Source organism: Ixodes scapularis, unplaced genomic scaffold (genome assembly GCF_016920785.2).
Source record: "Ixodes scapularis isolate PalLabHiFi unplaced genomic scaffold, ASM1692078v2 PGA_scaffold9__187_contigs__length_104089568, whole genome shotgun sequence".
NCBI lineage: Eukaryota > Metazoa > Arthropoda > Arachnida > Ixodida > Ixodidae > Ixodes > Ixodes scapularis.
The window spans coordinates 24155915-24182416 of NW_024609884.1; the positions used below are offsets into that span (position 1 = coordinate 24155915).

Consider the following 26502-nt stretch of genomic DNA (forward strand, 5'->3'; position numbering starts at 1 on the left):
TAAACAAACGTTTTTGTAGTTCGGCCTGCAGGATCTAGGACTTCACATCTAGCTGTGTAAGCGTGGCGTTGCAATGCTCTGCCATCTGCAGGTGATTGAATCTTTCTACCGCATGGAAGATCACTGGGGGAGCCATATCAGAGCAATATGGAGAGACCGTGATGGCAAGCCAGATGAAGCAGAGTATTTTGTGACTCCCAGCTTTGCTCCTGATGTCAACAAAACATTCATTGTATGTATAAGCATTTTTTAAAAGTACTATCGGGGAAAAATGAAATGCGAACAGACGAGCGCGTGGCTCGCGGTACAGGCTGCGCCGCCTGGAATTGAGCCTAGGAGCGAGGGTGCGTCGCCTACTCCGACGTGTTCACGCCCCTCCCTCCGCGCTCCCCAAGCTTCAGCAGTGTGCCTCTTAGTGCGCTGAAAGCTATCACCGCTATCTTTGCTGGCTCAGCGCGTGCGGTGCAAAGAAGATCGCCGCACTCGCCGAGCAGGCAAAGATAGCGGTGAAAGCTTTCAGCGCACTGAGAGGCGCACTGCCGAAGCTGGGGGAGCGCCAATCGAGGGGCGTGAACACATCGAAGTAGGCCACGCACCCTCGCCCCTAAGCTCACTTCCAGGCGGCGCAGCCTGTACCGCGAGCCACGCGCTCCTCTGTTCGCATTTCATTTTTCCCTGATAGTACATGCCTGTTTTGCTTTCATTTTCTTAATAATTATGTCACTAGACATCCATCAAAATATTAAAAAACCATAGAATCAAAACACAAACCTTGCACTGAACCCGATGCATTTTGGAACTAGGACTTGGGATCTATGGTGCCATTTGTAGCTGTGTGATGTGCCACTCACTCAGTCAAAGGCAAAACATGCCCCGAGTTCTTGTATAGTACAGGTTCATGCCCAGAAACATAGTTGGTGGAGGAACATCAAAGCTACCAAAGTGCTTCTGCAGTAAACACAGTGAAGATGTGGGCACGCCCGGCCCATATTACATGCCCTATCGAGAGTAACAGTGTCATGATGTCCATTCTCAACAGTTGAGTTCTGCTATGATACAATGACAGAACACCTATACATGACTGGCATAGCAAGCCATCGCTTTTGGCGCATCACAAGCTGAAACTTAATGTGCAACTCTGTGGGCACATTTCGTTTCAGCTTGAAGTTTCCCGCAGAACCGGTGCTTGAATAGTAGTATATGCTGTTGAAATGCCAGTTCCTGAATGTAATGAATTGTGAGACTGTTTTAGATGCTCAATGCATTGTTGGTACATTTCATGCTTATACTTAAGAAAAAGAAAGACAATAAACCTTTTGCAAGAAATATTGAGAATTATTATGGCATCTGCTCATTTTACATTAATGTCCTAATGAACTGGCGTTTCTTTGTTTTCCCAAGATCAGTGGTATATTATGGTTCTGTTTCTCTGCAGTTTTCAGGATTGATTGTGGCCACAAATCTCAACGTCACCACATTGCCAAGTATGTTTCGTTTTTGTACTCCTGCGTACTGCTTTGAAAGAATGTTCCGTTTTCTTGTCCCTTTCATGCTTTCCCTTGATGAACAAACATTTTATGATGGTATTGTCAGGAGGTATGCTGTTCCCCTCTTTCCTGTCTTAGTAAAGAAGGGTGAATGAGAAATATGTGCTAAGAAGTGTGGCTTTGCTCACTGGTCATAAGTACTAATAGAAGAAAACTCGGTGAAACTATACAATCTCTTTAAGTGCTCTTACGGAATGCAACCAGATACAAAACAGAATTGGAAAAAAAAGATATAGTTATTGCATATTGGAGTGTGGGTAAAAATATTCTACAAAAGTTTTGGCTTTCTTTTTTTCAGATCCTTGCAATGAAACAGCTGGATTCTTGCCTTGTGTGAATGGAGAATGCTACCCGAAACATGCACGTTGCAATGGCTATAAAGACTGTTACGATGGCACTGATGAAGGAAATTGTGAGTAGTTGGCAGAATTATTTTTAGATTATGTATGAATGTAGTAACTCTTTCGCAAAAAAAAAGTACTACAGCATTGGGATCACAACAAGAATGGTTGAAACATTCTATTAAATCAACATATCAGCCTCACATTAGGTCATTTGGGTTTACTAATAAAGGATATTTTTTTTTTTAATAATAAAGGATATTGTTTAGCCTCTTCATAGCATCATTGCCATTCTCTTTTTATTTTAGGTGAACAAGATGACTTGGAAGACAAGCCTCTGTTTGAGTTTTTCTTGTACAGAACAAACAGGTTTAACAACTTCTTTGATGCAACTGGTAGTAACTTTGCTTGGCATCACGTCAAAACAGGGTAAGTTTTATTTCTTGATTCGTAGTTACTCCCCAATACTTGAAATTACATTACTGCTTTATGTCTCCTTTTGAGGCTTACTAAATTCTCTCTTTTTCTCTGTCTGAAATAAAAAATCCAGCGGAATTTGCAATATTTGGAGTATTTTTATGAACCATTAAATCAAATCGAAATTGTATCTGTGGGTTGCACACACATAGCTTGTTACTGCAGCAGTTTATAAAAAAATCGAGCCAGCCCACTGGCATAACTCTTATGCTTATTGTTCTTTGAGACATTTGTACTATGGTGTCTACATTGCTGATATGTGGCATGCATGAATAATTTACCTCAACAAGACAGTGCTGTGTGCTTTGCAGACATCACAAAATTTTTTGTGCTTTTTGGATGCCAGTCATCTACATGAAATCAGGCTTGTGGGGTTTGAAGAATAATTGAAACACTTGAGAAATCAACTTCAGGCAACCCAAAAGTGGTCAGCGTAAGAAATCAAATTGGTGCCGGCCCAGCTGAAGCCGCCATAGATTCTGAATTGAAGTTAGAAAACATTCAGACTGGAGACAAATGTCCTTAAGGCAACAAAATTTTTCTCGTGAATAAAAGTGACTCATGCACATTAAGAAAAAGAGCACGAGAGGTTGTTATAATTATGTAAGCAGTACTTAATTAATTTTAATTAATTACTGATTATACCTTAATTTTGATAGAAAGTAAAAATTCCTATTTAAATAGTAATGTTTGCTTACTGTATAGGATCACTTAATCACTATGATTCCTGTAACTGACAATGATGTCCCATAAGTGAACAGCTTTCAATCTTAATTATTTCAAAGCTTTCAGTTACAGCAAACATGTTTACCAGGCGGTCTTTTCCTGTGCCGTGTTTCATATTTGCTTTAGGGGCTGGACTCCCCCGGATGCTTGACATCATACATTTCTAGCATGCAGTAATAAAATAGAAAATATTGGTGTGTCAACAAATGCATTTCTTGCCTGAGCCATGGTCAGAAACTTTCCTTTTAACCTAGCATGTTGTGTCTCCTTTTATTGCAGCAACCTCAAAGATATCTACACACCGTGCATTGTTCCCAAACCGCCCACAAATTACATGTTTAATGCCATTGCTGTCAGCAGGAAGTATGGATTCGCGATCATCGACAAGCCCATATATGTAAAGTTTATTTCACTGCATCCATAGTCTGATGGACGAGTCGATTTTAATTTGCTTGTATTCTACATTGGGAAACAGCACAACAGCATGAGACCATTCTACATGACCTATGAAGCTCCCTCAACAGCGGTCATTGGAGAACAAATCGGCATTCGTGTGGTCCTTTTCAACTACCAGAGCTACCTAATCCAGGTAAGCAAGCCTTTATATTAAATACATCTTTTACGTATGACAAGATTCACACAAAATAAGTAAATTTCTTTTTTTGTTTTGCATTCCCTACAATACTTAATTTCTCAAAAAAAGAGTTGAAACCTATTATACATGAGGTCATGTTTGAAATCTATATTCCCTCCTCACGTATCATTAAAAGGAGCTTGAGAAAAATTTAGTGAATTCAGAAAGGATGACTCATATTAAAACCAGCTTGAATGATTTCATGAAGACTGTATTCCTCGACCTTTGTTTGACATCGGAACATACTTTTAAAGATAATTTAACTATAGCTAAACTAAAAGTAGAAGGATTCGACCAAAAAATATTCTGACTCCTGCTCAAAGATGTGATCAACAAGCAGGGCACTATTTTTCTGTTGTCCCATTCCAGTAATAGATTTTCTTTCCAATGCTACTGTAAGAATAATGAAGGCATGTAGTCTAACAGAATCCTTAATGTGCATGCCCCATTTTTTTGTTTACTTTCTCCACTCCTCCTAAAGCAAATCCTTGGCCCATGATACTATGTGCAAACTGATGCTTTAAAGTTTCTTTCTTCAGCTTTGTAACAAAAATTGCATCACTCTAGCCCTTTAAAACCAACTACTTTCAACAGAAAGTCTCTTGATTTAGTACCATTCCTTTTCAGTCTGTTCCCTAATCATATTTTAGGGTTCCTACTGTCCTTATGAGGAAAACTAGGAAAACTTTCACATTCCAGGTTATGCTATAGTACAACATAAGAGTAGAAATTGGGCCAGTCAGTTATATAGCCAGGGGGGAGGCCCTTATGAGGCTTCAGCCCTTCCCCCGAAACCCAGCCGACCCTATAATATACTCATGCATTTTGACTACCCCCCCCCCCCCCCCCGCCCTTCAAGTCATGAACATCCCAGTGACCTCAGCCCCCCCCCCCCCCCCCTTTTAAAAGAAAAAAAAAAAAAAATCCTGGCTACACCATTGGGCCCGTTGGTATGAATCAAGTTCTTAAAAAAAAAAAAGTGTACATAGACTAAACAGTTTCAAACCACAAAAAATAACAAGTTTGTGTGCCTATTTTGTCCTCATTATGTGTGCTTTTTTTAACAATGATTTCTGACAGTATGTTTGCTCCTTAATGCAATATGCTCATGCTCAGCCAAAGATCTGATAGTTTTGCTCTTACTCTTTTTCAGGCAGAGCTGCGTGTACTAGGCTCAGATGACTACCGCTTTGTCCAAGTAGGACCACTGGGGAGAGTAGGGGCATATAACCCTGTTACCACTAAGGGAGAGATCCAGCACATTGTCTATGTAAGACTTGTTTCATTCTTTCACCCTCTTCAGTCAGAAGACATCAAGCCACTGCAATGCTTACATGGAAGTTTGAACTTAAGTGCATGTAATGTTTACAACTGCTTACAAAAAGAAATGCAGAAAAGCATTGTAATGTAGGTTTGCAATATGCACAACTCACTCTTAGTAAAACAAAATTCTGCAATGCTTTTGCCATAGCAGTAATGTTGCTCCGATATTATGTAACTTCTAAGTAGTATCTCGGTCTGGTCCTTTCTGCACCTGTGTAAAAAATGATGCCACCACAAAATATTGGGAGTTAGAACAAAGTCTCCAGGTTGAAACAGTACCTCACATGCTGGGCAGGTTCTAGGCGATATCCCTATCATCACCACCGCAAAGAAAGGAGCCTTATTAATGAAAAGCGTGCAGAAAAGTGTCTAAGCTGGCATAGTTGAGCCTCACCTGTTCTTGATTATGCCAATACTCACACATTTATTTGAAATGGGTACATGTGAGTGACTTGTTTATCATTGGATCTTAAAAAGTGCCTAGTATATTGCTAGTACATTATGAGGTCATCTGCTCAGCAATTGGACAATCTCTTTTTTTTTTTTTCCTAGTTGAAGTGTGCATGGTTGCAGGGCCGTAACCAGGGGGGGGGTTAGGGGGTTCTGACCCCCCCCGAAATTTTTTTCTGGGTACGGCCCTGGTCGGTGCACTTGCAGCCAGCCGATTTTAATCTCCACCTCTGCTCACGCGCAGTGGCACCGGTCGGCTACCGGGTACCAAACCGGGACCGGTTCTCCGGTTTGCTTTAACTCTCCATTATATGCCACCGATGCCTATGATTCATAGGCGAAAATAAGACAATAGACATATTCAAAATGGCCGCCGTTGTCCCCGAAAACCCCCCCCGAAAGTTTTTTCTGGGTACGGCCCTGCATGGTTGACTTTTTAATGACATCTCTGATTTTATGCAATACAACTTTTCTGCTCAGTGTTGTCGCATTTTCAACCAAATATGTGCCGATAAGCATAAGCATGTAAAAAGTTAGTCTTTGTACAAACATAGGAGTGTGCTATGTCTGTACTGTTGTAGATTGTTGAGTCATGCCTTTGCTTGTTTTATTTTTTTTTTTGTTTTTCAGCAGTTTTTCCAATCCATCTGCAAATCTAGCTGTTACCACTTTTTATTGTGCTCTATTGTTCTAGTTTTAGTTGCTTTCTTTGTATATTGCCAGAAACTGTATATGCCCTCTCTTATCATAGTCCCATAAAAAATATAGCGCTAAAAAAAAAAAAAAAGAAAAGCACGCGGAAGACATTTAAGACTGCTTACGTGTAGGAATGCGAAAACATTATAGTCCCGCGGGTAAAATGTTTTAGAGTAATGTTTCATGTCCTAAAGTTGTTTCTGCCGGTATTGTAATCGGTTTGTGTATTCGTTGGCCACCAGATCGGATCCTCATCGTTGCTTGCCTCTTCGCTCGCCTTGCCGCATTGGTCCACTTGCTTGCTTCCTCGGCTGTGGCGTATTTGCGTGGGCGGCCTCGTTTGCCTGCAGAAGCCGTCATAGATGTAGACGCTGCTGCTGATGTCGAGGCCGTAGATGTAGACGCGGTCGCCTCACAGTTTATCCCACGAAGCACACAACGAGCACAGATGAAGTCCGAAGCGCAACTGATGCGCCAGAGGCAGCCCGCCTCGTCTTCCTTTTGCACACGGTGCTTTGGCGGTGACATCACGCTCCCCCACTGCATAGGCGCGGCGCCCCCGCCGGCTCCACGGCTTCTGTGATGAAGCATCTGCATTGCTGTGCTTTTCTTTGTGTTTTATTTCTGAGGCACATCCGCTTTGACTTTGAGCGGCACGTGCTTGATGACATATTTTATGGCCATTTTTTGGGCAAAACGCTGACACCGCCTTTTCCGGTAATGGGACATATAAGGCTTTCGCCTTCAAAAAAGCAGGGTCAAAAGTGCAAAGGATTTACAACAATATGGTGCTACATTTTAAATTACAAATGCAGAGGATGGAACAGAACCTCCATTATACCAAACATGTTTTCTTTGTTTATCTACAGATTCAGCCATACCAGCACATTATCATTCATGTCCCTATTGTATCAGTAAAAATTGGAGACGTGGAGGTGAACCTTGTTGCAACAACTCAAGTAGCAAGGGAGGAAGCTACCATATCAATAACTTTCCTGGTAAGAAATGCCTCAGACTCGGGCTGAGCTCGTATTATAGCAATTGATTTTACACTGTCAGGAAGAGTAGCAGTGCTTTCTTTGACTTATATAGCCTGATTCATAAATATAGGTAAGAGATTTCTGAAGGTTCAAGTGATCCAGTCATTTTGAACATTGTAAAAACCTAAAGATGATGTGTTTTGTTCATTTCTTGAGCATTGGGTTTTCATTGCTGACTACGAGAGGCAAAAATAGAGAAAATAGTTTGTTTTCTGAGAGACGAAAATCTTATATTATCAATATTGTGCAAAATATAGGTGAAGGTTTAACATGTCACACATTGTTTCTGGAAAGTGCCTTTTTCAAGAAACTACACAACATAAATTTTACATCTAAGTCACCTTGAAGAACCTATAAGGAAACTGAGGGAACCAGAAGCGTTTGAAATAGGAAACTCATTATGCATAAGGAAGCATGAGAGCAGTTTACAAAAGCTTGTTTGTTATTAGTGCTGCTATTGCACTAAAACCACTCTTTTCCTGTAGCCTGATGGAGTTCCCCTAAGAATGCACACATCTCTACTGATGGATCTGAGAGCACAAGCTTACAATCTCAAGTTTCTCGACCTGAATGTGACTGAAGATCCCATCATCCCTTTCGAGAGCCAGTATCGACGCTATCTTTTTGGATCACCTGCAGCCCATGTTTCTGTCATTGGTTTGTATTGATTTCATGATAGAGGTATTATGACATGTACAAAGATTGGTAACTTCTGGAGACCATTTAAAATATTGGTAGGTTCGACACTACCTTCAAATCGCATGGTGTACTATTCAGTAGTATTCTGGGCTGTCTTAGCTATGTTCGGCGAGCTTCCCCTGATGACATGGTTGCACTGCAGCAAAATGATGCTTGCAGCAGCAGTGTTGCAAGTGTCACTTTGCTTATGCTCCGTTTCAGCATAATACACCAAAGGACAAAAGCTGCGACCCACTTGAGCCGATCAGAGCATCAAAGTGAGGCATGTGACAATGCACCGTCAGAGTTCACCCTTCCCATGGAAACCTCTAACTTTGCTCAGTTGCCCTCATGGGTTCAAGGGTGCCATAGCCTATGCACCATGAGGCAAGCTTGTACATGCACAATTTTAATGTTCTAGCTTTGATTTTGTACTTGTTAGAGTTCTATTTTATTCAAAATAGTAAAAACTACACCATGGCTATTGTAAAAAAATACTCAGGTACTCTGATAAGCTGCAGATGTCAAGAGTGGCAACTTGTATTTGCAGTCAAGATTTACAAAATTGAGATGTAGTGATGTGATTTCCCCCTTAAGTTGTAATCAAGTCTACTTTTTTAGATGCCCATTTTTTTTTATCACAAATAGTGTACCATCTGTAGAAAAGTTAAACAAGCTTCAGAAGTAAACATCTGAGATGCCACCTGTTTTATTAGAACATGCCTTTCTTGCACAGGAGTCCCTATCTATGTAGTAATATATTTGAGCTCTGTGTTCTGGTAGAAAGCTGAAGCAGGACTAAGCAATAGGAAAAAATCTGCTAGCAAATTCTAAGTCCTCTGATGAATGTTGCAGATTAGTGTTTTAGTAATAGGAACACAACTGGTATTATGCCTACAGTAATCAGTCTACATGTGGTTCACAATCTCTCTTTTCTTGTAGTGAACAAGAGGGCATATCAGCTATAATTTAAAAATTTCATACCCCACTCTACCAGTAGCAAGTCAGTTGTCACAACAGCTACAAGATGAACAGGGTTCCATGTTTTTGGATAAATCTGATAAACTCAGAAAAACGCTCGCCAGTAAATGTTTTGTCAATTCGAATTTATCCGAAAAACTCAGAATTTCAAGATCACAATGGCGAAATGGAAAGCAAAGAAGCTGGTATTTCATGAATAAAGTTTGTCAGAGCACAGGGTTAGCAATCTTAAAAAAAAAAAAAAGACCATGGGTCTGGTTTATGACAAAAGTCACTCTTCCGGTTTCCAGTTTGGACCATACTAGCATTTGTGCTTCTAAGATAAAGTAGTAGTTGTATTTTTATAACAGTCAAAGATATGAACCTGTAAATTACGGAGAATTGGAAATTTCACAAAAATAAACTCTGATAAACCCCGAATTTTCAGCGAAAAATAAACTCCGAAAAACACCCTCCAAATTTCATGAAAAATAAACTTCGAAAACACAGAACCCTAGATATAAAGTAGGTAAGTCCTTTGTGATGTAGGTCAAGATAAAAGAATAGGTGAAGAAAATTAACAGTTCAATGTCTTATCACCCCTAAGCTTGTATGTAATTGCATTGTTGATTACTATCCTGATGTGGGCACTAACACATCACTTTGCGGATTTCCATGTGCAGGTGACGTTGTGGGAACTCCCCTTGAAGGAAATGTAGAACCTGAAGACTTTGGCTTTTCAGCAGCAACAAAGTCAGGAGAACATGCCATGTTTGGTTTTGCCTACAATGTGCTCAGGCTTACATACTTGCGACTTACTGATCAACTGACACGGGATATTGCCAAGCCTATCTTTGAAAAACTCAACAAAGGTTTGTTCTTCCCCTTGGGATGATTCTTTTCACTTTCCACACTACAACTTCTGATAAATGAGGTTTGTATGGGCGAAAATGTTTTATCATAACTGGATTTTTTTTTTTTTTTTTGCAGCTTATGTTTATCAGAGTTCTTATTTCAAGAATGGAGCTTTCACAATGTTCAAAAGGCAACCAAGTGTTTGGTGAGTGAATAGTTACCAGTTTTAGCTGGTGTGGATAGCAGCAACCTACCAGAAATCTCAAGGATTCCAGTGAGAAATCTGGGTAAAGATTTTAGAATAGTCTTAAAACGTTTTGTGCAATGATTCAGATCCCCTGCCCCATTTTTACACCTATGCTTGTTGATATGTATGTGTATGGCAAAAAGACAGAATTTTCCTAGATTATAACTTTAAAACGAAAGTTCAGCTGTATTTAGCTGAGAACTTTCTAAACACAGAAACTGAGATGTGCTCCAGGCTTTTTGTGCATTATTTCATGTTATTCAGTGTGCAGTAGATTTATGTACTACTACTGGCCAGTACATAGAGATCAACACACTGTGATTCCAGGCTCACTGCATTCAGCATTCGTATGTACGAGTTGGCACTTTTTCCGGACTGGGAGAACTTCATTTTCATTGATCCACGGCTCATTAGCCAGGGGGTCACTTTCCTTCTGAGCCACCAGCAGCCTAATGGAGCATTCTACGAGACAACCAAACATCCTTGGAACCGCAGAATGAATGAAAAGGTATGTGCCAAGCTCTTTTAATGTTAACAAAATGATGTATGATAACATACAAGAAAAGGTGTGAACTGCTGTGGTTTTCAATAAAAACAGTTACAGTTGTAGGTTACTACGAAGTTTGAGTATTGGAGGAGGGAGTCACACATAAACAGATTTTTAGTATTGAAATATATTAATACTTAAAGATAAATTTATACTTATAATAAAACAAACAACCTGAAGGTTGTTTACTCTGGGAAAGCATACAATGTCTGCAGTTGCATTTGCGGGTGTCTGGAGGGGGCGGCAGGGGGTGCAGTCTCCCCCGTTGGAATTCGTCCAGGGGCAATTTGCCAGAGTTGCCTCCCCCCTCCCCCTCCCTCCCTCCCCCCAAGAAAAAAATGGTTGTCTTTCCCTAAAAACAGGTTTGCAAATGCCCCTGGTTGCAAGTTTTTTTGTTTTTTTTTTTTAAGATATTATAACACAGTGTTTACCATAGGTTATAAGTATACAAACTGCACTGAACTCTGAAAATTAAAACATAACCATGGTAATAGTGATTAAGCATTTGTATGGCAAGAAGAGAATATAGCAACAGTGAATCTGACAATTTTCTACATTCAGGTTCTTGGAAGGGATGGAAGGTATCTCAACAGGAATGTCACTCTCACAGCACAAGTGGTTTTGGCATTGTCAAAGGTCACACTAACTGGGGTGAGTATAACTTTCTAGATATTTACACCAATCTTTTCATGCTTAGCTGGTTTTGTCTTACCTGTCTCATCATGTCAACAAGTGCTGAAGTCTTTCATTAAGTTCCTTTCAACCTCTTATGGTGTTGTGAACATAACTTCAAAACGGCCCAAATGATGACGGGCAATATTGGGCTTGGTCAGCCTAATACCCCATTCACACAGCAGCATAAAGGTACCTTTATCTTTACTAAAGAGCGTTCGGTATCACACAGTGAATAAACGGAAGATGAATGTATGCGTGGATGGTACTGGTCATGCCCTTTGTATCGGAATAATTGTAACGATTTGCGACCCATGAACAAGCATGAATGAAGAAGAAAAGCCTTTTTACATGGTGGATGGAGCAGGACGAGCTTGAACAAGCAGTGCAACACACATCTCAAGGTAGTTCAATAAAGAAGCGGAGGTATTGTTTCGAAATTAAAGGTTCGTCTATGAATGATTCACCGATGCATACACGTCTGCTGTTCTGAAAAAAGTTTGCAACCTTTCCATGCATTTAGCCTCCTCGGACTGGAGGGGTATTGCAGCCGCCACGACGAGGCCGAGATTCCAGGAACTGCATTTCGATAAACGCAAAGAACTGATAAAATCTTGTTTTGAAGGTCATTATTTAGTAGTTTCTTGTAGTTGCTATTGTTCTGCTAACTTTAAAATGAAGAGCTTCTTCTCAAGACCCCTAAAAATATGTGTCAACACCGCCAAACATGCACTTCGAGAAGCACATGCCAATTAATGCTTGGAAGTGAGTATGATAAATTATAGACTTTCGAGCTCTATGGTGCTCTATGGTGTTCTTCGCAAATGCCGTCGTTTTGTATTAGTGGGCGTAATATTGAAATAGAGACGTTCAATGGAATGCGTGATGACTGAACTTGCTAACGCGAGTATTCGTTTCTCATAAGCGTATTGCATCACGTTTGTGTTCAGACTTAATCCAGTAATTGCTACTTAGAAATATTCAGTTTGGTTATTTTTTGGAATTTCAGAGGCTGTTTTTAGGAATTTATTTTTCACTGGAAATTTGGGGTTCATCTGAGTTTATTTATGTTAGACTCCAAATTCTCCGAAATTTAAAGCTTAATACTACTGTTTTCCAGTTTTTCAACATTTAATATAAAAAGAAACGTTCAAAGAAAAAAAAGTACCCTAAGTTTATAAAAAACTCGCCTGTATCAAAAGATAATTCTGCAGCTGCATTTGGCATTGGCACACTGCGACTGGCAGTACTAACTGCACCACCACAAATCTTGCAAAGAAGTTTTGACTTAATAAACGTCAGTACTTTTGAACAGCCGAACTCCTGGACATTTTCGTTGGGAGACAAACACTTCAGCTGCTTTCCTTCTTCTATGAAATCTACAGGTTCACATCTTTCACTTTTATAAAAACAAAACCCATCCTCTATTCAAGAAGCACAATAGTATGGTTCAAACTGGAAACCAGAACAGTGCTTTTGTAATCGCCCAGAAGTACATTGAACCAATGTACTACTGAATGAACCCTGACGACATAAACAGGAAGCTCTTTTTTGTAAATATGTACTGTAAATGCCTTAATGTTTGCAAGCCCTTAATTTTCGCGAATTTGGCAAACTGAAAGATTCGAGAAATTTAAGGGCATGCGAAAATTTCGGTCCTTAAGAGTTTCAATGCTGGCGTCTGGAATTTGCGAAATTTAGTGGCCGCGATTATGTCCTCTGTGACCGATTCGCGAAAAATAGGGCCTGCGAAGATAAAGAGTTTTACAATAATCCTAAACCTAAAAAAAAAATAAAAAGAAGCTTATGTGGTTTTTATTTCTATGACTACTAAACTTGTTTTCCAAGGCACTTACATCGTAAAATACCGTCTTTTTTGCTTTTCATTTTGCCATCGTGACTTCGAAATTCCGAGTTTTTCTGACAAAATTTTAAATAATTTTACCGCCGAGCGTTTTTCAGAGTTTTTCAGATCTACCTGACTCACGGAATCCTAGTTATAACGCATGAAACAGCACATATTTGAATATATCTGTCATTTTCATTTCACAAGTTCATGGGTCCGAAGCTACTCCCTGCAGCTAAAAAGGCGAGCTCCCTCTAACATAGGCCCTCCACTAGTTAAAGGGACATTTATGTGCCATGTGATAATATCTCCAGCTCCCTTTAGTAAAGGGACCTTAGCTAGGGGACCTTTATGCTGCCATGTAAATGGGGTAAAAGGGTGGCACAAAGCAATAAAACCACTCTTGGTTAATATTCTATATCTATCTCAACTTGGTCTACTCATAGCCTTTGTATTCTGAAAGCAGCCAAACTGATCTTTGTGAGTAATGCACTCTGTACCCATGATTTTATCAGCTAAGTCAAATGAAACCCTCTTCTGTCATAGGACATCAGGCAGCAGGCAACAACTGCAAGGGCAGCAGCCGTGAAATATCTTGAAAGGCAACTGGCACAGCTCAAGGATGCCTATGCTATTTCAATCACCACTTACGCTCTACTGGAAGCTGGCTCAAATGAAGCAGAGTACGGCTACAACCTTCTGGAGTCGATAAAGCGAGACGCTGGTAAGCTCAAGGTGCATTATTTAAAGGGCAATAACAACTTTATAACAGAAAATATTCCAAGTGAAAGCAAAGTGGTGCTTCCTTGCATTTTCGTTTTTAAGGAATTATTTAAAAACTCGCTATTCTAACAAAACAGCCTTTATTATAAAGCATACTTAAAACAAAAGTTTGAAATATGCTCTATGAAGTTCTGCGCTGTTATGCCAAACGATTCAGCAAAAAAAAAAAAAAGAACTAGTCACCAGTTTATGTAAGTTCTTCAGAGCGATTTTTACATCTAGCCTCGTCAACCCGACACTGGGTTCCAAACAAAGAAGAAACAGAAAATAAGTATCTCGGGCACAGCAATTTTGTGTTTGACCTTTGTCAAAGTCCTAATGCACGTTCAAGGGTTTCTACCAGCTCGAATTCATGCTCACGATTATTCATCTTTAGTATATATAATACCCAAATGCAGTCAACATAAGCACCTTAAGACTGCAACATTAAAGGGACACTGACAGCGTATTTATGCTTGCCGACGTTCGTATTTGTACATGACATATGAGAGCCCAATTACCCAGAACACAATTTACAGCTAGAAATTTGTTTTCTTTCCACCCGAAAACCGCTGATCGAAAACTGGCCAGTTTGAGTTGCGTGCAGTTTTCTATGGTTTAAACACAACCACCAAAGATTATCAAAGTCATGGGCCATCGAAGGCACACACTCAATATTAAAAATATTAAAAAATATGATACCCATTTTTTGTGGCTTCTAAAAAATTGCCAATACGTTGATTGAAAAAAAAAAAAAAAAAAAAAGTTGCATAGCCACATGATTTTTGGCGACTCTCTCCCCCTCTATATTTCTTCTTCCTCCCCGGTCCAGTTTCGGTTTCGAGCAGTTGCATTTTTAGAATTTATTAAAAATATGTGACGCTGTAGCAAAATAATGATTGAGTAGTCTTCCGACACCATAATAAATCACCAGGCACAAAAATATTAAGAAATTTGGGAGGTGTCAGTGTCCCTTTAAAATAACAAACATACCGTAATATCCCAAGAGATGCCCCAACCCTGAAAGATAACCCACCCCTACATATGGTCAGATTCACTATTTCTTTTTTCAAAAACATCGAAAGATAGCTTACTTTTAGTAATTGCAGAACCCTGGCCAATGGTGAGCTTGGCAGAAATAGTGATACTTAGCCACGGCAGGAGATTAGCAAACGTTGCTGACTGGAAAGGACAGTGTCCTTGGTTCTTCACCCCTCCCTGCAGTTACAGGTTTCGTAGGTCACAAAATTTAAAACTACGGGTAGCATTTTTCCAACTGTTTTCATCACACATCAAAAGTTAAGGCCCGTTCACACTCTTGCGACCTCTTAAACCTGGGTTCCTTAAAACTTCTTAAACCAGAGAACACACTGGTGCCATCTATTCGGAAGCAGTGTAAACTCGGCGGTCCGGCATATTTTTTTTATTTCTCGCGCATTATCCTTTCTTTCTTGGCTAGAAAAACTTTTGTCAATGCTATAAACGAGCCTTTCTATGGGTATTACGCACATTTGACCTCGGAAATCCCGCAAAACCTTCGCTCTAGTGAAATGCAGTTCCAGGGTCACCGCATAGATGGCGCCACAATGCCCAGTGTGTTCCCTCATTTTAAAAACATTTAAGAAGTTTTAAGAGATCTCGTCTCTCTCAGTCGTACTCGGTCGCAAGAGTGTGAACGGGCCTGTAGCCCACTCCTTATTTTCACCCGATTTGCTTTCGATTTTAGGAGGGATATCTCTCGGGATATTACGGTAATCTTTGATTGATCAAAACAGCACTAATCAAATAAATACCCTTTAAGAGAGCCAAATATGCAAAAATAATTAGTAATGTGCATTTCCCATTTCCATGGTGATAAAGAAAATGGACAGGTCTTCTGCACTTTTCCAACTCTTTCGAAGGACAATTGTTAGGAAAAAATGCTTTTGGTCATACCCTGGTGCTACAAAACAAAACCCTTTTAAGATTTCCCCCCCTGCACTATAGCACTGCTGAACACATGGGACAGTTTGTCTGATTTTATTTTGGATAGGGACATGGGACATGTACGCAAGAAAATTTTATATTCAATGTCGTGAACCCAAGACTGGGTCAGAAATAGGGGTCAAATTTGAATTGAATGTCTAACTGCCGTTTCAGTCATTTTAAAATGGTAGCTGCTTTCCTTTGGAGGTAAGGTCTAGCTTGTGCTTCATTTCGACAAAGTTTAAAATCTTCTTTAGTGCACTTTTAATGAGGTGTATGCTATGGTCTTCTTTACGGTCACCTTTGTTTCCCTATCTTTCCAGAGGGAGCTATCTACTGGAGTAGTGTGCCCATTCCACCACCAGTAATTATTTCCCAAAGTCAGCGCCCCTTCCTAATGCCTCGTTTCCCACACCCGGATGACTCCCTGGCGGTTGAGGCAACGTCGTATGCTCTCATCATCTACCTCAAGCAAGGAGGCCTCTTCCAGGACCAAATAGTGCGCTGGCTGAACCGCATGCGCACCACCGACTATGGCTTCATTGGAACACAGGCAAGAGTAGACTTCTCCCTTTAGATGACAGCCTTTGAGCCCTTCCTTTTACCACTTGGCATCTGTTGCAAACTACTTATATCTCATGTCGACTCGACTTGTACTAATCAAAAACAATTGAGAAATTTACGAGCATATATCGCCCATGTGTTAACAGATGGTAGATGAGATCATGGACAAGTTCGGCCATCTTTGTGAAATTTCATTCAGACAAAATGTTCCAAAAGGTGACTTTTCGAAAAATTGATTAAATATTAAGCCTTCAGATATAACGTTGTGCACAAAATCTAACTCAAAACAGAAGAAATACCTCCAGTGTGACACTGGGGCCCTGTTTGGTTCAATCCTTAATGGAAACTGCTTTTATTCCAGGACACCATTGCGGCTTTGGAAGCTCTTACCCAATACTCATTTCGAACACACGTCCGTGGCATCACCGAAATGAAAGTCACTGTGGAGTCCTCATCTAACCCTGGCTTCCCAAGTACTCTTCAAATTTCAAAAAATGACCTGGCTCGAAGAAAAGTCTTTGATGTAAGTTGAGTGTTGCATGCAGCACACTAGGACGACTTCAGTTTACCATTTTTTAGAAATGGAGCTATGCATTGAAATTTCACAAGGTAAAATCCATCACGAAAATATACCTTTGGTCCAAATTTGAGCTCGTTACATGTACATAGGTGGCGCTTTTTCCAGTTAATTTTGCAGTGAGCCCCTCAACTGATAACACCCTATAGGTGCAGGTGGATATCTAAATGCAATCTTAAATATAAGGGTGCTAACTAAAACTGAAAATAAAATAAAGGGCACCTGAAATAAAGTAGACATCAGGACATGAGTGTCGGGGCATGAGGTAATGACCTAAAATTTATAACTTTTTAGATATTTGTCTTTGCTGGCACGTGTCAATGAGAGCGTCAAAATAGGCCATTCACATATGCTAGATCTTGGAGAAAAAAAAAATTCTGCTCTGCACTCTTCAGTGGAAAGTTCAGCATTCAAAGATATGGAAGAGTGCGACTTATCTTTCCTACGGTCATGTTGCCCATAGATATTGCACCGCTGCCAGATCAGCTTAAAATTATTTGCCACCCACTCCTGCAGCAGACAGTGGTGTCGCTTTGGGGCAGAACTTCTCTTGCTCTCGTGTATCTTGGTTTCAGTATGCTAGTCTCTTCAAAGCTTAAATTTGGCACTCAATATTGTGAAGCAGAATTACTGCTATGGCCTATTCTAACAAGTGACAAATCTCCGATTAGAATATGGCAGCTAGGACGAATACGTAAAATGATAATTGCCGTAATGTATTTAAGAAGGTAATTATTTCCTAATTACCACCTCACATTCATGTCTCTACGTCCATCGCAGGTGATGATGTTTTCCCAAAGGAAACATTTCTCTATTTTAAGTGCCCTTTCTTAAAAAGGAATTTCACTCTTAGAACTAACAGTCTGTATATTCTAGAAATGATAAGCAAGGTAGTGTGACATCACAGGCAAAAGGGGTATAACTAATATATGCAGGTGGTACCATAAAGTCTCGCAGATCGTATGGACTTTTTATGAACAAAGCTTGTGCCAGTCACTGCAGTTTACGAGTAGAGGTGAGCGAATGGTGAGGCACAGATAACAATTAAATCTCACCACAAATTCCATTTCCAAGTAGGAACACTCCTCAGCACCTCGGCACTATCCGTAAACAGCATTGATTGACCTCCACTTGCCGTGAGGAAAAATAGACGCAGGAAAAAGTTGAGGGACTCGACGGTATGCAAAATTGTAATTTAGTTTGATACAGTGATGTCTCGTTAATATGGACACCTTTATTCAACCAAAAAGTTGTTATAATGTGAGTTGTCCCTAATAACAAATCAAAAATGCATGTATTTTCCCAGTTTGTCCCCAAAAGTGGCATCCATTTAGCAGGGTATCCATATTAACGAGTCCATATTAAAGAGACATGAAAGTATTACAAGGCTCGTTAAAACTTTAAAGCTGATAAAGCAGCACTAGCTATAGAATGCATTTGACACTGCAGCCATAGCAGAGAAAGTTAGCGTAGATAGGCTATAATAACTCGTAAATAACCCCATTCTCCTCTTGTACTGTTTTAGGTGCAGCCAAATGTTTGGGGACATTGTGATGTCCTCGCAAAGGGCGCAGGTCTTTCTGTGATCCAAATGGATGTTTCCTACAACGTCGACAGAGACTTCCTGCTTGTACCTCCTGCTTACGAGGCATTTGAGTTGACGCTACAACCTCACTTCTCAGGAAGAAACAGGTCCCACATCAACATCAAGAGCTGCGTCCGGTAAGTTCAGAGAACACAACTGCGTACCCAGTGAACAGAACAAGAGTTCAGAATGACCTGATAGTATGCATTACAAACTTGTAATTTTTCAATACCAATTTCTTAAAAGTAGTTGAGCATTTATGCAGTGCCAGGCTTGCACAAAATTCAACGCTTTTTGTACATGCATGTTTGACGTAACAGCTGGTTATCAGTAGATCGCGCTCAAGCACCTAGCTTCAGTTTTCAGTAAGTTACTGAAAAACTCTGGTTTTGTTTCTCTATGTCACTATTACATGAAGTCTTGAAATGGTTGAGGTATTTATTTTTCTGGCATATGTATAAATATTAGCTGCATCTCAACAGTGATACATTCATAGAGCGAATGGTGGGGCAAAATTCTCCTGAGCATTCCAACTTCCAACCATCGTCCAATGCCCCTAATTTTTAGGCTGATTGCAGTGTTCTTATTTCTTTAGGTGGACCCTAACAAACATGAGTGAAGCCAGCGGAGCAGCTGTTCTGGAGCTAGCAATCCCAACCGGATACCTGAATTACCGGCCAACACTTGACGCCTATGTCAAGTCTCGCGTCGTACCAAGGTTGCGCATGGCCAAAGTCGCACCAAGAACAGCTGTTTTTATGTTTGAATATGTGAGTCCCTAATGCTTCTTGCTGGTAAGAGTGGTACTGCATAGGATGAATACAACATTTCCTTTACCTGCACTACTTCACAAAGTGCTGCAGCTCATTTGTTTTGGTTTTCTAAGCATTGCCATGCCCATTTTTCACTAGTTTCGGTACTATTTGCTAAGGGAGTTTCCAACTCAGATCGTACAATGACAGTCCGGAAGGAACATCCAGCCGTATGTGAACGCCGTAGCTAGATGTTTCCCAGATACATAAAATTGAGAAGCTCGAGGCGTAGACATTGCCGAGATTTCACTTCACCCTGTTAATTTTGCACAGCGGCCATGTCACACCAAAATAGGCACATAGTTAAATTTCTTTTAATTTATTTTTAGACAATTTACATGCACACCAAATATTAAAATTTACAATCATATATTTTTATGCCAAAAAAGTATGGAACACGTAAAAAATGTTTTAGGGGCACATTTCACAAATTGTTTACCAACAAACAACTTCATGCAAAACGTTGCAAAATATATCAAAATGTGCATCTTGAAATGCAGCTTACGAATTATAAAACATATTTGTGTAGCCATCCATATAGTTTTGTTATTAATGCGGAAACATAAACCATTTTTCTAAAAGTAGCAAAATTGCACGTCAATATTTTTTGAAAAAACTCCATCTTTTATTTCTTTTAAACTCTCCTTAACTTCTTGCAGTAACTTGAACTTGTGATGGCAAAATTTTGACTAGCATATGACTTCCAATTGAGAAAAGCAACAACAAGCCTTCACTCAAATTGAGCTAGCTTGTCTTCGTTATAGCGGCTTTGCCACAAAATGTCGGCTCCAGAGAGATATTTCCTAGAGCCAACAAACTCTGTACAACGGTGCTGCTCTATTGCAGAGCGTAGAAAGTCGTCATTACTTAAAACCATGAAACTAGTAAGAATAAAAAACGGACAACACAACAGAAAATCTTGAGAACAGCTGAGTTTATTCGATTACATCAAAAAGAGCAAAGATCAAGAGAATAGAATGTGACGCCACAACGATTTGATCAGAAATGGCTTGACAGGTTAAATCCCTACAACACTAGACAAGCTTCCGACAATGAAGCATCCGCAAAGATAATCTCCGTCAAAGCTACGAGAATTGACCAACTTCCTATCTTAGAGTGTTAGATTACGATGTTTCTTAAGCTGCATTTCAAGACGCACATTTAGATATATTTTGCAACGTTTTGCATAAGTTGTTTGTTGGTAAATAATTTGCGAAAGTGTCTCTAATACGCGTTTTTCTTGCACGTTTCAAAAATTTTTTTTGCATAGAAATATGAAAGCTTGTACATGTCTGTTTTCGTCCTTCTGTTCGTTTTGTGCTTTCTTACTGTTTTAATTGTAATTTTTAATATTTGGTGAGCATGTTGTAACTTGTCTATAAAATTAATTTAAAAAGAAAAATTAACTATGTGCCTGCTTTGGTGCGATATTGGTGGCTGTGAAAATTGCCATAGTGAAATCTCGGCAATGTCCACACTGAGCTTCTGAATTTTGTATCTCTAGGAAAAATTTAGCTACAGTGTTCACATATAGCTGAACGTTCCAACCAAGAATGTGGCTTCCATGTATATTTCTTAAAGAAATATAAGAAAGATGACCCGGAGAGTCATTGTACGATCTGACGTGGAAACACCCTCCTGCAAACAATAGTTGAGTGTTTTTTGCTGCAAAGTGAGAAAGCAAACACAGAGGACGAATACGAACAACCACTCTCCTTCAGTTATGAATGTTTCTATCTGGGTCACCGCAGTGCATTTTAGTGTCCAAGATAAACACTGTTTCTAACAGAAAAAGAGTAGTTCATATCCATCCTTCATTTTTTTTTTTTTTTTTTTAGATTAAGGTAATGATATTTATAGTAGCCCCACACTAATACATATTAAGGAGGATATATATGAGTTCATCTATTTCTCTTGCAGTGTGTATTGTGGGCTTCAATATTCAGTACTGCATTGTGATCAGTCAGAAAAATTATTATAGGAAATATATATCCTTCAGTCAAGGCTTGAAATAAGAGGAGAGCAGTGAACTGGAACACAAGTCCATTGCAATAAATTTCTAAACCGTTTCCTTGGGGTGGGGAAATTTCAGTTGACCAATGAGTGGTCCTGTGTGGACTTCCTGATTCAGAGGTGGTACCCAGTTGCCAATTCAACGCGGTATCTTAAGGCCAAAGTCTACGAGTACAACACCCCAGGTGAGAACACTATTCACGCTTTCTAGTGCATTTCTAATGTATGTTTTCAAAACAATACAATAAGCCCTTTGAAACGATTATGGATAGTATCAGATTAAGGAATATTCCAGCATGACAGTATTTTTCAGGCTGAGCCAGGCCAGATCTGTAGCATGAAGAGGGCTATAAATCACACTTCGAAAAGTATGGTTTTATTTTATATATGAACTAATCCTGAATGAGTAAATATATTCTAAGGATTTATCACTTTTTATACTTGAAGAGTCAATACAGTTTAGAATTAAACTTCCTATCTCTCCCTTTCAATAGCAGAGCCGAAAACTTTTTTTTTTTTTGGAAATTGGAAAGGGGGGGGTTGGGAGCTAAGGTAGGTGGGATGATGACTTGGGGTATGGGCCAAAATGCATGTGCATATTATAGGGTCAGCTGGATTTCAGGGGGGGCTGAAGCCCCTCCCCCTGGCTATGCCAGTGCCCGCTTTCTGGCATAAAAAATAAAACCCGATTTGAGAAATACTGTAAACGACTTATTTTTCGCAGGCTCAATATTTCGCGATTTAGGTCAAAGCTGAAGGTCTGGAATAATTTGCGGGCTCCAATTTTCGTGATACGGTCAGATCTTTATATAGATTTTAATCTGTTTACATTTTACCGGAATTGTTCACGGCACCTATTTTCGCGAATTGTAGGCGATTCGCGAAAATTAGGTTCTCGCTAAAATTAAGTAGTTTACAGTACTCAAAATCCTACATGTAGGCAATTACACATATTTACCTGCTGTTTATTTGTATCATCTTTAGCATTCAAAAACCTTGTGACCATGTGGCTCTTCTTACCGACTCGTTACAAGCGAGCTCTTTTGCCAAGGTTGTAGACATTCAACATGCAACTTGCCCTACAGCATTATCAAACTAACCCAAGGGTCAATTCCTAGTAGCTCAAGATAAAGGCATATTGTATGAATTAGAGCATGTATAATTAATGTTTGTTAAGGCTTTACAACATCTGAAATGTACAGCACATAAATCTTAGTACCACGAGGCGGGTATCCTTGTTCTTCTACCAACAGAGAGGATTGATTATTCAGATAAAAGCGCCTCAGAAAAATGGGGACAAAGAAGACAAGACTTTGTCCCCGTTTTTCTGAGGTGCTTTCATCTGAATGAACATGAACAAACTAGCCCCAGTAGGCATTTTGTTAAAAAGATTAAGCTATCCTCTTTTTTTTTATTTTATAGCTAATAGCTATCAGTATAACGTGGGGAACTAGGGAAAGGTTTAGACCAAGAGCGCACAACTCAGAAATGATGCGGACCAAAAAAAATGTTTATTGGGAACTGCATCGGGTTTTCAATATCTGGCAGACAGGTTTTCAATATCTGGCACCATCGCACTGGTTGCTGTCTTGAGCACATCTATATTCCGTTGTAACTCAAGAAGGTAGGGCAGGGGTAAGAGGGGCCGGGGAGGAGGAAGCAGACGAAACGCTAAAGAGAGAAGGAGGTTTCTCCCTCGTTTCTGCAGCATTCTGTCTGCTTCCTCCTCCCCGGCCCGTCTTACCCTCGCCCTACCTTCTTGAGTTGCAACAAATTAAAGCAGCGTCATGTCCGCGGGCTGTGCAGAGTGTTCGTGAACCGCATAGACAGTGCCCGCGGGCCGCATGCGGCATGAGGGGGCACATGTTGTGCACCCCAGGTTCAGACATAGGGAAATATAATCGCTGGCATGACCAACCCTTGAATTCACTTTCTTTTTTTTTCTTTGATTGCAGAAAACTACAAGGAAACAATCTGGGAGAACTACGACCTGTTTGTGCTGAGCATATGCGAAGTGTGTGGCTCCTACCAGTGTCCCTACTGCCCTTACTTCAGCAGTGCCAGCAGCATTAGCTTGAGCTGGGTACTCATGTTCAGCACTGCCCTCTTGTGCCAAGAACTCTACCGGAAAGTCACCCAATGAGGTGCCAGTTTTAAAGGCACCTTGTCATCATCACTCATCGTCAAACTTCATGTAGGGTCGTCATAAAAGCAATCCTTGCTAGCCGGTGGTCGTAACCGCCTTGTCACCTGAACCTGTGAAGCTCCTTCAATATGCTTTGTTGTTTCCAAGCCAGAGGTGAGCATAGTATTTTTGTTTTGGAAAAAGGGAAGTGCATGAAAAACATTGAGAGGAATTTTGGATGAGGCTTGTGAAGTGAAATTGTGCAACTTGCGCAACAAGTTCAAGACTGCACATAAGGAAGGAGCGTGGCATTCCCGTGAAGCCATAAACAGAAATATAAATTGAGTTTTAAGTCATTTATTCTTCCGATCACCGGTTGATGAGGGGTGTGATTGTGCTGTTGTACAGAAGGAGAAAAATAGTGAAACTCTTTGGAAAATACACCATACTATGCTGGTGTTTAAAGAACCCGTCTTTTGTGTTTGCATTACAGAAGTGTCATACTGGGTGGTTTTACTGCAGATGTACCGAGTGAAAGCATTGCACATGTGCGAGTGTACAGAAGTGTGAGGGGACCATGTTTGATGCGTTCATTACATTTCATCTGATATGTACTCATGAGATTTTAATTTTTCAGCAGATCATCGGTAGATTGTCACATTTAGATTCCGTACAAAGAACATAGTGTAAAACTAGAATGAGCAAAAACTGTATAATTGCTTTCATTAGCTGCCAAGTACTCATTTAAATTGAATCAATTGAATTTACCTCCACTGATTGTGGACTAGCTATGGCCAAAAATAGTGAATGTCTTGGAAAGGCAACAAATATAAACATGTTTCAGCAAAGTTGAAATATCAACGTCCAACTCTTAAAAAGATTGCTTTACTACACTGTTCAAGAACCCAGGCCTTGCAGATTTCCTCCAACGAGCACCTCACAATGTAGCTCATAAGAGACGAAGAGCCATTCCTCTAAAAAATCTGAGGAAGCAATAGTTTTATATACCTATTGATTAGTCTTATGAATTATGGCTTTAGAAATAAAATTCCAGTGGCGGACAAGTTAAATATTTTAGAGCAATAGAAAACAAGTTTGCCCATATTCATAAACGAAATTCTGGTACTTCTAGGGCTTGATAAAAACAAGCCCATTTACGCAACCAAAAGCACCCCCATTGACTTTATCTGCTGCTAAAAAAGATTTGTGAGCCATGCTTCTTTCTGGTTAGTATTATTTGATATAGCATTTGAAATTTGACCATGAGTAGCAGTTGTCTTATTTCTGGACCTGAATATCTTACCAGTACCCTTATTCCTCAGTAGCAGGGATATTTAAATTAAAATATGTCAGCATATACAGAATATGAGATCTACAGTGAAACTTCCCGGTTGTCAATATGGATTTATTTGACTAACATTCTTGATTGTGTACTTGTGCCACTTTATTTATGATTTTGTCAGTTGACATTCAATCAGAAGGCAGAAATATGGAGGAAATGATATCTACTTAAATTCACCTGATCATAAAAAGAGGTGCACTTTCTGTAGTGAGAATTACTTCATACACTTGTCAAGATATTAAAACAGTATGTGCATGTCACTGAAAAAGATGTTAGTGCATTGCATCTTTTGTAAGCGAGACTTAATGAAAGCCCAGAATAGCTCAGTATCTGAGAATACTGTTTTGCCCACAATAAAGCCAGTGCCTTTCTAGTATATTAGTGGTCTCTGCAGCAGAGGAAAATGTTTTTTTTAATGATGTAATGTTGCAGATATAACTATAATGAAACAGAAAAGTATACATATATATTGTATGGGTGCTGTGCTTTCATAATTGTGAAACTAAAGTTTTTTTCATAGGCGTCTTTTTTAGTAACTGCACGCATGAAACATTATTATACTGTACATATTTATTTCAGTATCATGTCGTAACTTGGGATATAAGCTGTTGCACACATCATGTTTGTAAAACTTTTTATTATGGAGTAAAAATGGAGTATGCTTTTTGACTGCTGCTTTCCTGAGTGTGCTTGTAGGAATATGCTTCGTTGCGAGATGAGGCTTTCGTCAGAAAATGCTGGTACTCCTCTGAAGCCGGTTTAGGGTTGGACATTTCAGTTTTAAAAATTTTTCACACTATTTCGCAGAAATAAACAGATACATAACCAGGTTTGCCTAAGCCTAGGAAGACTTGTGTAGCAGGACCTGGCAGCACTGACCATTCCTTGAATAACAACTCAAAGCAAGGAGCAGGGGTTAGCAATAGTACCTATAGGTTATTTATACAAGTTTTTTCACTTTTCTTTTAATTTAAGGTCAGACTTTGCTAATAAAATGTACTCCGGCAGATCATTAAAAATATCAACCCATTTCAGTTTTTGGGTATCGAAATTAATGACAGCACAACTATACTACTCTTCGGTTTTTGAAGAGCCCCTTTTGCCCTTAGCCTCGCAGGATACACACATAATTTTACAATACATACACTCATTTTTAATGTTACACTACATTAAAGGGGCCCTGCAATCATATTTAAGCGTCTACCTTTTTTGCGGTTTCCACGTCTCTTGAGGTTCAAGCAAGCCAGCGGGCACGGAGAGTAACTAAATATCAGTGCGTCATATTTTAACCGGACGATGCGGAAACCTCCTCCACCGATGGGGGCGACCCACGGTACCGAAAACGAGTGATATGCAACATCTTTGGTCCTGGGCTTACTACTGGTCAGAGCCGCTAAAACCTTCTTTTTAGACAAAATACAAAATATAAGTGGCGCAAACCGTTTCAATTATTTATAGAAGTAGTTTTTGTTCAGTATTTTAGATCAGAAAAGAAACAAATGCAGTTTATAAAGTACGGAAACAAGAAATTACCCGTCGACATACCCGCCACCAAGCGGTGGAAAAGGCGGCGCATACTAGAAAGGAGTAGTGGGATCAGGCGCCGACACCGAAAGGTCCCGGATGTACACGGCGGCGCTGCGGTCGTATGGACAGGAGGATCCGACCGGCTCTAAGCGTTCCAAAGGCCTTCGGCGAGCAGCTTTGTCTCTCGGTTT

At 39.9% G+C, this 26502-nt stretch overlaps 1 protein-coding gene across 1 annotated transcript in view; it reads left to right on the forward strand.

The window, feature by feature from the left end:
* The window catches only part of LOC8028085 (CD109 antigen), a 76966-nt gene extending 51516 nt beyond the window's left edge, over positions 1–25450 (forward strand). Inside the window, exons 13-32 of the mRNA XM_042287170.1 lie at positions 92–232; positions 1436–1484; positions 1846–1959; positions 2197–2317; positions 3371–3488; positions 3567–3680; positions 4879–4995; positions 7064–7192; positions 7720–7891; positions 9556–9744; positions 9863–9932; positions 10302–10482; positions 11083–11172; positions 13586–13763; positions 16090–16319; positions 16692–16853; positions 18433–18629; positions 19088–19262; positions 21397–21502; positions 23273–25450. Of these exons, the coding sequence (XP_042143104.1) occupies positions 92–232; positions 1436–1484; positions 1846–1959; positions 2197–2317; positions 3371–3488; positions 3567–3680; positions 4879–4995; positions 7064–7192; positions 7720–7891; positions 9556–9744; positions 9863–9932; positions 10302–10482; positions 11083–11172; positions 13586–13763; positions 16090–16319; positions 16692–16853; positions 18433–18629; positions 19088–19262; positions 21397–21502; positions 23273–23460 (2841 nt within the window). The 3' untranslated portion in view covers positions 23461–25450. The remainder of the gene's footprint in view (positions 1–91; positions 233–1435; positions 1485–1845; positions 1960–2196; positions 2318–3370; positions 3489–3566; positions 3681–4878; positions 4996–7063; positions 7193–7719; positions 7892–9555; positions 9745–9862; positions 9933–10301; positions 10483–11082; positions 11173–13585; positions 13764–16089; positions 16320–16691; positions 16854–18432; positions 18630–19087; positions 19263–21396; positions 21503–23272) is intronic.
* Positions 25451–26502: the final 1052 nt, after the last annotated feature.